The sequence below is a fragment of the Enoplosus armatus genome, chromosome 3 (assembly GCF_043641665.1).
Source record: "Enoplosus armatus isolate fEnoArm2 chromosome 3, fEnoArm2.hap1, whole genome shotgun sequence".
Lineage (NCBI taxonomy): Eukaryota > Metazoa > Chordata > Actinopteri > Centrarchiformes > Enoplosidae > Enoplosus > Enoplosus armatus.
This window is the reverse complement of record NC_092182.1, coordinates 1,943,496-1,959,001: the sequence shown is the minus strand read 5'-3', so window position 1 is coordinate 1,959,001 and position 15,506 is coordinate 1,943,496. Positions and strand designations below refer to the sequence as shown.

The window sequence follows — 15,506 nt, the reverse complement described above, 5'->3', positions numbered from 1 at the left end:
GGCTATCGTTGAGTACACATTATCACTTACATATACTGTAAGGGATTTGGGGCCATTGTAAACGCACAGAGCAACTTAACAGTAACATACAAGTGTCTATAAAGCAAATTACATTTAGATGTGAAACATTTTCAGTGTAAAACATTTAGTCGACAACCAACAGTAGCATTTACGTCTTTATCATACAACAAGTGCAGCTCGGTTAACCTTTTTTTCCAGTTTAGTAGGATCCCTATTAGCTTAATCAATACTCAAAATCACAAACTGAAGGAAAAAAACATACAATATTATATATATAAATATACAGCTCTGGGACAAAATGAGAGACCACTCCATTTTTTTCTTAAATCAGCATCTCCACATGTATGGCAGCCATTCCAAGCACACCTCATTCTACCTAATGCGGTACTGATTAGATTAGATCGCCTGAACCAAATCTTATTTAACCAGGAAAAGTATAAAAAAAAACACTGCTGTGGACATCACTATCCTTTTGCAATAGGACCAGCTGGATGGCAAAAGAAGGGCTCGTATTACAACATGGAAACAACAACATTTGATCATGCCAGAAAAGTTCAAAAGAAAAGTTTCGAGTGAGGTTAAACTCACTGGCTTTACTGGCAGAAGGATACAGCGAGGGTCAGGTCGCTTCCATCCTTAAAATTTCAAGAACGGTGGTTCATAAGAACAAGTTCAAGCAGCAGACACTGGGGACAAGAAAGCTGCAGACGGCAAAAACGACTCTCCGCTGACCGGGATGACCGCCAACTCATTCGAATGTCATTCAGCAACCGTAGGATGACATCAAGTGACCTACAAAAAGAATGGCAAACGGCAGCTGGGGTGAAGTGCACGTCAAGGACAGTTCGAAACAGGCTCCTAGGGGCCGGGCTGAAGTAGCGCAAAGCTGGAAAGCCGGACTGAGGTTTGCAAAAGACCATGAGGATTGGGCCGTGAATGACTGGAGTACGGTCATCTTCTCTGGTGAGTCCAGTTTTCAGCTGTGTCCAACACCTGGTCGTCTCATGGTTAGACGGAGACCTGGGGAGGCCTACAAGCCACAGTGTCTCGCACACCCACTGTGAAATCTGGTGGAGGATCGGGGATGATCTGAGCGTGCTTTCAGCAAGGCTGGAATCGGGCAGATTTGTCTTTGTGAAGGTCTTTGTGCTCCATGCCACACGGCCAGGTCAATCAAGATGTGGACGGAGGACCACCAGATCAAGACGCCCATTGACAACCTCTGGAATGTGATCGAGAGGAAGATGGATGGACGCAAGCCATCAAACAAAGCCGACCTGCTTGAATTGTTTTGTGCCAGGAGTGACATAAAGTCACCCAACAGCGATGTGAAAGACTGGTGGAGAGCATGCCAAGCTGCATGAAAGCGATGATTAAAAATCAGGGTTATTCCACCAAATATTGACTTCTGAACTCTATGGACTTGTTATTTTTCATTATTTGAGGTCTGAAGACACTGCATCTTTTTCGTTATTTTGACCATTTGCCTTTCTGTTGTCATGTAGTTTGTAGAATAAAACAAAAATGTTCGATTTACTCAAACGCATACCTATAAATAGTAAAACCAGAGAAACTGAGAATTTTGCAGAGCTGTATATTATTGAATATTTAATATAATAAATAAAGAAGTGACATTGCTACGTGTCTCATATGTCCTCTAAAGGACATCTATATATAAACCAAAGGTAACAATTAGGACTACACCATGCCATGCAGATCTTTTAATCAAAATAATCACAAAAAGTGGTCCCACACATCTACAAGTAACGCTGCGAGTAAGACAGGAAACAGCCACAGCGCACTGGTTAGTTGAAGAGCTGCAGGACGAATGTGTGAGTCAAGACACCTCCAATACATCATCAAGGTAAAACACTGCGCTGGCCTGCCATATCAAGACTTAACCAGCTACTCGCAGTACACAGTCCATCTCCTGAAAACGTGGGTAGAGCTGATGTCATGGAAGTAATTGTCAGTGAATGTATTTTTTAATTGGCCATTAACTGATCATTGATACCATTCACAGTAACGACTCTGACGCTGACATGCAGCAGTCTCACGGCCAATATATCCTTTTTATCGGTCACTTTCCCATCTTTTTGCATGGCGAGTCGCCATTGTAGACACAGCCTCACATTCCCCACACGACCAAGAATGGCGTCTTAGAAACAGGAAGAAACGGGGGGCTCAGTCTGTCCCCGGCATGGCCCAGAAATGGAGTGCACCGAGTCCCAGGAGGGTGTTGTGGTTTTCCCTGATATGGGGGTCATGAGAGGGGATTCCAATAAAAGGGAGCATCCCAGTAGAGAGAATCAATTATTAAACTCCCACCTCTCTCTCAAAGGTTATTTTTAGCCCACGGCATCGCAATGGATAGATGTGGAGCGGAGTGATGTATTATGTCCATAAGGAATGGACTGAACTGATGAAATGTGGCAACGAAAGCAATACATCATTTGAAGTATTGTCACTTGTAGTCCGCAGTGATTTGTTTCTGTGCAGTATGTTGTTTGGATGTCAGATTTAGCTGGTACAGTAGTTACATGTCTATTATTGCATTGTACTGCATTTCATTGACGATAAAGGTCAGGTCAGTGCATTCACTGGGTGGTTTCAGAGTTACAAGGGTCTGTACATGCAATGAAAACAATTGGCTACAGCAATTTATTGATATTAGAAAATGTAATTTTTACTTTTGAATACTTCAGTACAAAAGGATGTATTGAATAATTTGAGAGATATATGCGTACACATACAAATTACAAGTCAAAACAGCGCTACATTTGGCTGGATTCTAAAAAAGTGTAAGTGGTAAAAATGAAGAGCCGTTTGGGAGCCGAAAGAGCCGGCTCTTCTTGGTGAGCTGAGCCAAATGATCCGGCTCACTGAAAAGAGCCGAAAATTCCCATCACTAAGAGTGGCTATCTGGACTAGGCAAAGCATTTAACATTATAGAGGAAGGAAGCTGCCTCGGCCATTAAACCTGTGATAGCACGAGCTCGTAAAAAAAAGACCAACCAGGCCAGTCCACCGGAGAAGCAAACAAACGCCGGCGATGCTGAAAGGACATAAACCTAGCCGCCAGCGCTAATAGCGTAAACTCCATCAGACTGAGAGCGCAGGTGTTGCAATCATTGCTTATTGTAGAGAAATATAATTAAGGCCGTTCTACATTTTGTTTCTGCACCCCGAAGGAGCGACTCAGACCTTAACTTAACGCGCCGTGCAGCGGCGTGTAATTAGGTTTTTTAAATGTGCGCTGCTGTTTCCCGAGCCCGCTGTCTGAATGAGAGGGGGGCCTCATCCCTGACGCAAACTGAATATGCAAATCACATCAGGACCGCCTTCACGTTTCGATACACACCCACCTTGTTAAACGAGGTCATGAGCTGCTTTCTTTACAGTCCTGAAGCCCGCCGATGTACAACATAAATTAAATGTACAATATCCACCCAATATGGTGAGAAACGCATCAAACGCTGAGGTGAAACAAAAAAGTCCAAACCAAGTCACGGAGTTTTCGTAACGCTGCTGATGGTCTCGAAATATTTAAAGAGTCATTAAAAGCTAACGAGTCTCTGTAATGAAGCGATTAAACGTGTCCTGCCATTAGTGTCCTTTCCTCTTCAAGTTCTTAAGGTCACATCAAAGTGTGTGGCCCGTTTGAGCGTTTATTCCTTACATAACACTGTCGGTGACGGAGCCCGAGTCTGAGTCTGAGGATGATGATGATGATGAGAATGATTGCGATGAAGCTCCTAATGATGTGGAAAAATGGCGGTTTATTGGCACAAATAGACCTGCATGCGTAGGTTTATGAAATGGCACAGGTAATGTGATGTTATTATTATCTACTAGTAAAAATGAAAAATTACACAATGCACACTTGTTCAAGTTGTGCCCCCTAATGTCTTTGATGGAGTCTGCCTCCGCGTGACGGGACCTCTCACCACAGCATTGGTTTTCCGCCGGCTGACGCCCAGATAACAGTAATGTGAGTCCACTCGCACTAATCACCACCATGATGACTACACGAATCAGCTTTAATTACCTTGCTCGCACGTTTTTTTTTTGCACGCTTTGATGCTCTTTACGAGAACGAGCGAACGGCGGAAAACCATGAAGAGGAGGAAATCCAGGTTTTTAAAGTTTTTTATTTTTTTTTTATTATTAACCTAAATCTGTAACGCAGATTCAGATTGTTCAGATGTGTGAATCTCAATTCACAAAAGGCCTGCGGCGCTTTGACGTTGCGTGATCTGAATCCTACCTATGTGGGTCAGGATATGAAGAAATATGAAGGTGACTTACATCATATCAAAACACCAACTGTTGTCATTGTTCACCTTCATCTCTGATACGAAGCCGCCCCCCCCCCCAACCCCCAGCTCCCCTGCCGCCTGCCATGTAAATCAAGGTCATTGGATTTTTTAGCAACTCTATTGCTCCTCTGCACTCAAATCTCATTTGGCCATCGCTCACAGGCTTATCCTACTGTGTGGTAATTTCATTTGATCCCACCAAAGCTAGGCATAGAGCTCAATTTGACTTCGCCGGAGAAGGAGATTTTTACCAAGCGTGTGTGTGTGTGGTGGTGGTGGTGGTGGGGGGGGGGTGAGAGAGATGGAGGAGCGAAGAGATTGAAGCCTAGTGGTGATACGTCGAGGATAGACATATAATGAAAGAGCGTGTGTGTGTGTGTGGGGGGGCTATCGAGTGTTTTAAATGGCACTGCATTTGGCACTTTTGGGCAAGCTGCAGTGCCACAGTTGGTGGTATATGTAGCTGATGGCTCTCTTATGTTCTCTCTCTCTTCTATTACATTATTTCCATTAGTCCCCGGCTTTTACTTACCCTCTTCACCCGGTGCTTGACAAACGCGGAACCGAGGAAAAAAAGGAAAAACCCAGAAAGCAGCAGGCAATTTAAGTGATTTTAGTGGGCACTGCAGTTATGTTCATTTTCCAGAATCACTCATCATTACGACGCACTCTCTCTACATTGACATGACTAGAAAAAGAGGCGGCGTGTGCAGGATTTTTTTTCCTCAAGCAGGGTGGTGTTGGTCCGTTTGTCACGCCCGCTGCGAGAGACTTGTGTTGGTCTCTTTTCTGACCATGCGGAACCCTCACCTGTCCGTCACAGGGCCGGCGAGACCGAAGGGGTGAGGCATCGAGGAGAGAAAAAGGGATAAAACATTGACAAGCAGGACAGCAGGATGAGGGGAAACATCATAGAACATAGAAGATTTATACAAACATACTTTATGTGTGCTAACAACATATTTACCGATCCAGGCTGGGAGTACAAAACCCAGGACTTTGACCCCGGAGACGAGAGGTTTATGCGTTATTGGCGTACCACTCAGACTGTAATTATGAGCAGTGTCCACTGCTCATTGGACGGCATGGTGGTGCAGCGGTTAGCAGTTAGCACTGAACCCTAACCCCGAGTTGCTCCCGATGGAGGCCAGCACCGTCACCTGCGGTGGGAAAAGCGCTGTGTGAAGTGAAGACCATGTACCGTTCATGTCAGCCTTGTAATTGCGCTTCGTGGTAATTGACAATAACGGCAACATCCTCCCACGTGGCGAAAAGAGCGGAGGTCGCGAAATGGCTGCGAAGTTACACAGAACTAAACTCCGACGTGACACTACCGACCTCCAGTCTGTAATTTAGTCGCCTCAGATAATTGAGAAGAGGTACGTACTGTTTGTATCTGGTTTCACAAGTCAACCAACCACAAATATGTAACACACTGAGGCTGTTCACTCATCTTCTCCCTGCCTGCCTGTTCTCCTGGGAAGCGATTGCTACCGAGAAGCACAGTACTTCTTCATAATACAGCTGAAGTAACTAGCTCTCTACAGTACAGTAGAGTGCTGTTCCTCCTCTGAGTCAATAAAGAATTCCAAATAAAGAATTGATGTACTTCCATGCTGTATCTACTTTAGGCGGCATTGGAAGGATGGTTGGCTGTTAATTACTGTCAGGTTAGATATGTGGCTCTGTAGCCGCGAGAGAGAGAGAGAGAGAGAGAGATCAGAAAAGAGGTGAAAAGAAAAGGTCCCTGCTGAGCTCAGAGTCGTCCTCCGTCCTCCTCTGTGGTCTTCAGAAGGACGCTGGCAGCAAACAAGTGGGGCAGAGAGGGAGATGGAGAGCTGAAGAATACACGATGTCTGTGTAATGTTATTCGACACACGGGTGGATTCCCTTTGTCGAACATGTGCAGAATCCTTTTCAAAGAAGCCCCTGGTGACGGCTCCTAAGAGGAAGTCTTTGGGGGGTGGGGGGTGGGGGCAGTAGCCGTAAGAAAGAGAGGGAAGCAACACGTCTGCCGGAGAGGAAGCGACTTTTCAATCTGCACATTGATCCCAGAGTTCATTACATTACAGCAGTGCTGCTCCAGATCCATCCATTTTTTTTTTTTTACATTTTTTATCACTCTTGACTCACTCCTCCTGCTGTACGTGCACCACATCTAATTATTTAATTGGCATACGAGATTTTGATCTTTGCATTCCCAGGAGAGCTGGCCATTATGTCTGCATTGCTGGTAGAAAAATGAAATACGCAGGTGGAGTCTGGACTCTGTTTTTCCTATTTTGGATGTCTGAAGTGTGTATTCTGAAGGAAAACGCCTGAAGTCTGCTGTTTTTCCAATTGCAGGTACAATGTGGATACCAGGAGCTCCAACCTTTCCAAACACGTAAGCAGCCTTTGACAAGCCCATAATTAATGCGCTCCATGGTGACGTGTACTGGTGTGCAGGCCTGAAACTGGCAAGAGGTGGTAAAAAAACAAACAAATCATCAGATGAGTCAAAATACATCTGAATACGTTAATAAATAATTCTATTAGCTAAAAGAAATAAAGCTTTATAGGCTTCCCTTATCTTCCAAACAGGTGGTTGAGAAAAGAACAGTTTTGTTTTTTATTTTTTTTTCTCTCCAGTTAGATAACTTCATTTATTTTTTCATTTTACAATAAAACCCATTTTTTGGTCTTAGTTAATGATTTATCTATCCCCCCCCCCCCCCCCCCCCCAACCAAACATCTCCTATGTTCACCCATGTCATTATCATACAAGCATTTGGGAAAAAAATTAGAAATGTGGTGAGGAAACTGGGAAATGTTAGCTACTTTGGTAAACTTCCAAAAAAGAAAAAAAGTTTTAATTCGTTTTTTATTTCATTTCATCAACTGAAAGGGATGGGTGAAGGGAAAAACAAAGCTTTATATTTCTTTTTATACTTATATTTTTTATTGTATTCATGTTTTCAGTTATATTTCTGACTCATCTGCAAATCTTTTGATGCATTTTTCTTCATAAACTCGACCGAATTGAACTGAAATGAATCAAATTCATCGAACGGAAATGAATTCATTGTGTCTTTGCAGCTTTTCCTCTAACTTGTGTCTGCCTTTCCTTCCCGCCTGCCCGCCCTGGATGAGCAGAAGGTAGGTTGACGTGACGTTGTCGCCCTTTTATTTCGTTCCTTCCTGTTACCTGTGGGACATTTCCTGAACTGAGCTGAGGTCTGCGCGTTGACCTTTCACGGCGTTTCACGGCGGCTGCTTGACTGGTTTATATGAAAAAGAAGGGAGCCGCACTGTGCCACAGATAATAGACCAGCTGGGCTGGATTGTGAGTAGATCTGCTGAGGCAACAGCCGTAATCTCAAAATCCCACGACAGAATGTTACGTCTTTTTCTCAGTCACCTGTTCATGTCAGTCTAACTATGATTAAATTAAATGTAATATTGAGTTTTTTACAAGTAGTTAAGTTGTTTATGTAAAATGTAAAATGTGATTATTATATATTATTATTATAGTTTGTGTTTTAAGCGTGTTTAACCCAGTCTAGTTTTAATCTAAATTAAAGTCACGAGTGTTGTTCGTTAAGTGTGAGCGAGTCACTGAGTGAGTAAATAAGTGAATGAGTGACTCACTCACGGTGATTCACTCTTGCTGACTCACTGAGTCACTTAAGTGGGTTTCCAGTTCGCGCATTAAAAACGCCAGAAATTTCAAAAAAATCAAAGCATTTGCGCTCGAATGAGGTGGAAAAGTTGCTGTTGGATAAAAACGAAACGCAACGGCGAATATGCTTCCAAAGAGGAGTCGAAACCATCCGATCTGTGTGGAGCGATGAAGAGACTGTAGCCTTCCCCACATTCACACACAAGACAAAACGGGAATGTCACGTTTCCCACCAGTCGAGGTTTGACTGGAGCTCTTGTAATTACGTCGTCTTGTGGCGTCCTCTCCCCCCTGCAATGGTTTAATGAACCGGAAAATGGAAATTAGCACCACCAACTGTTTATCTGGATGTGCCCAACTAATGTGCGCCATTAGCAGCGTAGTGGATGGAAACCCGCATTAATTACCATTACCGAATGCCTAGCAAAAAGTTTGGAATTTTTTTTTTTTTCAAAGTAAATCAATAGTGGCTTAAAGCTCATTTCAATCGACGACCACGTGGCTCTCCACTGAAGCTAACGCGGAAAAAGCTTCAGTGTTTTCCAGTCTTGGTAATGACGCACTGATGTTGAGTTGCAATGCGTACAGCTGGACTGTGTTATGGAGTGCTGACTGTGAGCTGGTCTCCTCCCCTCTGTGAAGGACTTCCTGGGTCAGATGTTCTGCACGTTGGGGGAGATCATCGGCTCGACCGGCAGCAGGCTGGAAAGGACGCTCTCGTGAGTACAGCACATACACGCAGCGGGACCAGGTGTCAGGCAAGGTCCAGGGTTCTTCTGTGAGGTTTGTGCAAAACACACTGTTTTAGGTAGTTTTGTGCTATTGTAGATTCATTCATTCATCACGTCGTTTGTATAGACGATCCTGACGTTATTGGGATCCACGCAGAGAAACACAAAGGGATGAACTCGACTCTTTGAAGCCTGTAGAAGTGACACGTTCAAGGACAGTCGGCCAGCAGAGACAGTGGTGGTGCTACAAGCTGCTGCATCGCTCTCATACACTGTCGACAGTTTGTGATCTCTCTGCTCAATCTTAATTTATTTATTGCCCCCCCCCGTCGGAAAACAGCGACTTCAAATGCCTTTTCGGAGCTGACTGGGGATCAGATTTGCCTTTGCTAGCTCACCCGACGGTTTAGCTTCGACGTGTCACGACGCAGCGGTTTCGTCGCATTCTCTCACCAGTTAAGGTTTTTTTTTCATTTTTAAGTTTCTGAGAGCATTAAACCACGTAGGAAAAAAAGAACAATATTTACACTAACTATATTTCATAATAGTTTTCAGACCTGTCAGAACAGAAGAAATAGGCGACACGTACAAAAGGTACCATATTAAAAACCTTGTTAGATATGCAGATGTGCCCCAGATAACGATGTGATGGCTCACGGTTGTCATAGTAACACTTTGCAGGTGTGCAACAGTCAGACAGTTCAAAGAAATGCTGACTCATGTCAGCCGACAACACATCACGGTGGATGTATCACTCTGCTGTGTCAGTATCACTAATATAATAAATGTGAAGGATAAACATACTGTATATATGTTTTTTTTTTTTTTTTTTAACCGCTTGCCTCTGCCTCAGCTGAAACAAATAGCGCCTAAAATAACATTAAACAGCATATTTCTTCTGTTTAAACCGTCCAAAATGCGCGTGACTGCAACCTTATTTTTGTGCTGTTTGTCGTTGTTGCTACAACTGAAATATGGGAATGAAAGAAATACATTTAAGCATATAGTACAAATATAAAGCCATATCTTGAGCCATCACTCCGACGAGAGGAGACCTGGAACAGCATTTTGTGATGGAAAGATTGAACCAATTTCGAACTGAAATACTGAAATGTTTCAGTGTCAGTATCTTTTCTTAAGGATTCCAAATAATACGCAGCAGGTCGTGTATCAGGATTTCGTCGGCAGATCTCACTGATGATGTCAGCCATATTAATGAGAGGGATGAAGTTACTTCTTTCGATGCCGGACTCTCTAGACTAGCTTGCCCATGGCTACCCGTCAGGATGTTATGTTATTAGAATGAAATGTTGATTTGGGAGTCTGTACGGAAGTCATTGTGGACATTAATGGCACTGCCTGCTGAAAATCATGGACTGCGGGCTGACTGGGAAAATGCACAGGCAGCCCCCAGCCCCTCTGGATGTCATTAAGGTGTCCTTGAGCGGGGCTTTTACCCTTCAACTGGAGGCTCAGCTCCTCATTGGCCAGTACTGGAAAGCTGCGGTTGTATCGGGAAGGGTTCCCGCGTGTAAATGTAGGCTGCATGCTGGAGTACGCGCACCACGAATTACCCTGGAGATATTAAAGGTTAAAAAAGACTCGATACCAAGCACTACTGTAAGAATCCAGGACGTGATCCAATTCTGATGAAACCGAGTGCCGCCCATCTGTCTTTGATCGATCAGTCGTCACCACCTCGGCTGCTGACAGCGGGTCTTGACAGAAGTGGCACCTTCTCCTCCCGCCCTGTAAATGAGCAGAGGAGCGGGCGCTGGCGTTTTTGCCTGCGGCTGACGGCGTGAAACAAGATGAGGCTACTATTTCGTCAAGCCCCGTGTGTTTGTGTGTTCTGAGGGCCTGGGGGGCTTTCACATGTTCCGCCTATAATAATGACGGGCTGAGCAGCCATGTGTGTGTGTGTGTGTGTGTGTGTGTTTGCGGTGTGATGATGTTGTTTTTTTGAGGTATTATTTCACAGAGGACAGGTAGAAAGCGAGGAGAGATTCTCTTTTGTCAGACTGTCTCCTTTCTTTTATTGGTAGACGTGAATGCCACCAAAGTGGAGTTAAATCCCCTGAATATTAATATAACATATATTAATATAACAAAGAATATTAATACACTTGCGCACACGTAATGATCAGCCACCTATAAATCATATTCCCAGTCTGAACCCAATTGGGCTGCCACTTCCGCGCTGTCATTTATCCTTGTTGAAGCCCGTGGGACGTTTCCTAATTCAGACAGCTTGTCAATGATAGGGAGAGGCTCTGATGCCCTTGGATGCCAGTGCTGCATCCTGTATGTGTCGGGGGTGGGGGGGTGGGGATTGTTTGCTGGGTCCCATCAAGTGAGGCTTTGTGGGGGACGTGGGTTGTGTTACTAAGAGGCAAAAAGTGTGCTCAGGAGCAGAGAGGCGTGATTGATTTACAGGGGACTGCAACCTGGACCGAAGTCAGACCTGTCTGCCATTTTGGTAAATGTACCTGTTCACCATCTCAGCTGAGGTAGAGGAGAATATATTATTTTGTCTGTGTGTGTGTGTGTGTGTGTGTGTGTGTGTGTGTGTGTGTGTGTGCAATTGAGAGATAAGTTCCGGGTGTGTTTAGCCTAGCATAGCGCAAACACTGGAAGCAGGGGGGAACTGCTAGCGTATCTGTATTAAAGGGGAAAACAACACTTTCCAACAAGTCAAACGCTGTCTTATTCATGGAAACTGCACTGATTTTATAACATATGACACTCTTCATGGGGAACAGAACAGTTGTATAATGTCTCCTTTGGCTCTGGAGGAGAAAATGACTTACTGTAATAATCCTAACGTAACGTCTGATGTTAGGAGTTGTTGTTGTTGTGCCAAAACTTAAGGACACTCTCTCTTAAACTGCACGTTTTCAGCAATACTGAAATATATCCGTAAGTATTTGCCCTAAAACTCCACGCGCCTCTTCTTAACACACCCCAACCGCAACCCGCAACATAGTTCCGGCTACATTGATTAAATAAGCTACAAGATCCATGACATGCTGTATCATGTGATAACAATCTTGCATCTTATTCCTTCAAACACACGAGGAAACAGCGCACGTGACTTTGTCTGAATCTCAGAAGTCCCGTCCTTGCAGGCGGGTTGTGAGATTTGAACGCAGTTATCAGTTTGCATGAAGAAAACTCTTCTATATATGCGCAGATGTATTTTCGCGACTAGCTTGCTAGCCTACAAGGTCCAACATGTCTATGAAACAGCCTAAAATCTGTTGAAAGGCGAATGTGTTAATGCGTGTCCCGGGTCTAATGTATCCTGGACCTGGAGCATCTGTGCTGGGCACACCGAGATGACATTTATGTTAATCGTCTCATCTGACTGTGGCTTTGACACATGCGTATTTAAATCGTTTTGGATCCTAATAAGATATTCATATTCTTCAATTCCACAGACATGCGTGCGTGTGGATGACCGCACTGCGTGGTATTTATTCAAACTCAAGAGTGTCAAGAGTGTTTGCCGTACACAACGAGAGTTTTAAGTTTAAAGCGTACACGCCTGGAAACACACTCGTAGCCACCTAAATGATAAAATAGTATATTGAACCTTTTTTTTTTTTTTTTTTTAATGGCAGACGGGTTTCTAAGGCAACGGAGAGCCTGAAGTGTACTTTATGCTCCGTACTGCTGGAAAATCCAGCTGGGTGAGCCGCTTCCTCCATGCTGCTCTATTCTCCTGCGCTCAGGATGACATCAGAGCCACGGCGAGGATCTATTTTCAGATGATGGGTGGGGAGAGGAAGAGAGAGCCCCGTGGCATTTAGCTCGTGGAGGACGGGATTATGAGGGAAACCCACCTCGAGCACCGAGTCACGACGCGCACTCTTCTGTTTAGGCAGCTCAAGCGCTTGCAGGCTGGAAGATGCATCTATTATAACAATCACCCACCTGCTGACCTAAACTAAACCGCCTCCTGCGCTTTGGTAATGTACTCCACAATCACGTTCTGCATAAAGCGGTGTGGCTGCTGTGACAGTTGACACATGGCCGAGACTGGAAAAAGGTTTATTAAAGGTGCGGTAAGTGAGATATTTAGGATTTCCAAACACGAACAGACCATAATATATCTGATGAACACCAAGATGAATTACATTTCTGGTCCCTTCCTCTCTTTTTTGTAACAAAAAGACATGCACTCACCGAAATGTCAATCCCAGAATGCATTCTGTGGACAGCAGGGACAATAGACGCGGCGTAGAAGGTACAGAGAAGACATTTCCACGCGCAGCAGCGAACACAGGTGGAGGTCAGGTCAAGTCATGTAAGCCGCTGAATCTGCAGATCACGGATCAGTGGGGCTTTTAGACACTTTCATGGATAAATACCCAGATTGGCTAATTTTCTTCTTTGTCAAAACCCGCTGCCTACATTACCCACGATGCCAATAGGTCTGCCAGAGATTCGGGTGCATTATGCTAGTAGTGGCTAATGTACTAGCATCAGGGGCGGGCTAAAGAGGTCTGGTAAGCTCACTTCTTCCGCACCAACAGATTTTTGAATTTTCAAACTTGCAGTCGACACTGACTCAACTGATCAACATTCAGCTGAAAGTGTCAAAATTGTTAAAATAATCGAAATGAACAGACACACGTTTAAGATTTAAAACACACACATACATACATACATACAGTACAGTAACAAGACCTACTGAATCAGTTCCACAAGTCTAATTTCACTGTCGCTATTTTTACTACACCGCCCGCCGACATCAAGAGATGTCTCAGAGAGCCATGACCTGAAATGATTGAATGGTATCCATGGCAACCAGCATCGTCGGGTCCACCGGCAAAGTAGGTGTCTGCCAAGCACAGAAGAAGGGCACCCATGACTATCTGTGCTATTTTGTACACTGGGTCAGTGAAATAGTCAGGACGGGGGGGGTCGCTTGTCTGTCACAGTTTTATTATTCCAGTGGTTGACATGCGGGTGACTCTCTAACTGTGAGTGGCAGGGGTGGGGGGCCAGGGCTCTCACTTTACCTCGATATGATTAAATATACACATCATTGCGCCTCTGCGTGCCTTCTCTTCATTATTTCTCCCACTGACAATACAAGAAGAAGTCATTTCTTTCATCCCTCTTTCTTTCTTTTTAATGGCATCACACACACACACACACACACACACACACACACACAACTGGGGCTCTCTCTCTGCTCTCCAACAGCTTCTCCTCCTCCTCCTCCTCCGCCTGCTGCCGCCGCCGCTGCCGCCGCCTCCCTCATTACAAATTCAAATTGGTTTGAGCGTGGCGAGGAGGGGAGAGAGCCGAGCCTGTCGCCGTGGCGTGTATTTACAGCGCAGTGAGTCTGAAGTTCTCCCTGCTGCTGGACGTGAAGGAGTGAACGGTGGGGAGGGAGGTGACGGGAGGTCCTCAGTCCCGTAATTGATTTGCCCTCCGTCCTTGCCTGAGCCGCCAGGCCTGGCTCGGGCAGATATCCGTTGACGCGCGACCGCCCCTCGCCTGATTCCGCTTTGGTCTTCGAATGCAGTTTTGCGATCAAGTGGTGCCCGTGAATCTCGGCAAAAACCAAGCACCTCGCGCTGTACGTCCATCTGAGGCTCGACAAAAGAGTTATTAATGCTTTATTAACTTTTGTGCTTAACGAGGGCTTTGCCTCTCACATGTGAATCTCTTTTTATTGGCAGTCCGTCCGATGAAATATTAAAAAGCCGCATGTAGATGGATGCTTGATGTTTTTCCCCGTCCGGCGTGCCACTGATACAGCAAACTGGCACGAGCTCAGCTCTTTGATCATTCCCCCGTCACTCCTCGCCTGTTGACGGACCCTCGCGTCGATTTGTCTCTTCGCTCCGCGGCACCGCTGTTTTTGACCCACCCAGTGTTTGACATCAGCTCCGTTCATCCGACAGGAACCCGGCGATGCCCAGCTCCACTGAAAGCATCTGATTGTAACATCAAAGCGCGCAGTTTCGCCTTTGATTTGACGGATGAGTTTCGACGGCGGAGGGAGTTTGTGTTTTGATCGCCCGCGCGTCCTTGTGCCCGCGTCTGAGTCGAGTGTTTACTTTGAGGTGTTCGGAGAGGAGGTTGCCATGGAAAGGAGACTTGAGTTCCTTTGTGGGAGAGTCTGGGTGGTGAGGCCTGTGATGGAGCCACATCACAGGCCCTTGGGAGTGAGATGAGCTTTGAGTTAAGCCCGTGGGGGGGGGGGGGGGGGGGGGACTCCTGGGAGCAGAGTGCGTGGGAAACAGTTTCAGGGTGGCGGAGAACCTTGACAGGCCGACCTGAAAGTCTGTTTGCAGCTTTCTCGACACTCCGCCGTCGTCCGACCGACGATGTCCTCCCGCTGACAGGAGCATTCGATCAGAACACGTGCCGTTCTAATCTGACGCACAGGACGTCATTTAATTTGTTAGTTTTAGATTTAGGTAAAAATGCAGAGGCCGCTCCGAGGTTTTATACCTTTTATTGTGTTTTAGTGGCGCAAAGTAAGACAACCCTGAAGGTCTGGGCCAGCGGGGCAGCTGCATGATGAAAAACATCTCGCCTCTCGCTTGCTTTCACGCTTGGGTCACGTTTATTTTCGAAGCACCTTTCGGCAACAAGGCGATTCAAAATGCCGTGCGTAAATCAGAGCCGACGTCTCCTCTCTCCCCCACCGCACCCCTTAACCACTCCACTAGAGAATCCCGGGGACTCCGTGGGGCGTTTGCTCTGTTAGCTTCCATTTACGCGAAATCATTTCTCACGGCCATTTTCCTT

General features: G+C 45.4%; 1 protein-coding gene across 1 annotated transcript in view; it reads left to right on the top strand.

Annotated features, from left to right (window-relative positions):
* Window positions 1–15,506, top strand: part of LOC139283489 (copine-9-like) — a 109,444-nt gene that overhangs the window by 38,113 nt on the left and 55,825 nt on the right. Inside the window, exons 5-7 of the mRNA XM_070903514.1 lie at window positions 6,687–6,726; window positions 7,476–7,478; window positions 8,644–8,720. Of these exons, the coding sequence (XP_070759615.1) occupies window positions 6,687–6,726; window positions 7,476–7,478; window positions 8,644–8,720 (120 nt within the window). The remainder of the gene's footprint in view (window positions 1–6,686; window positions 6,727–7,475; window positions 7,479–8,643; window positions 8,721–15,506) is intronic.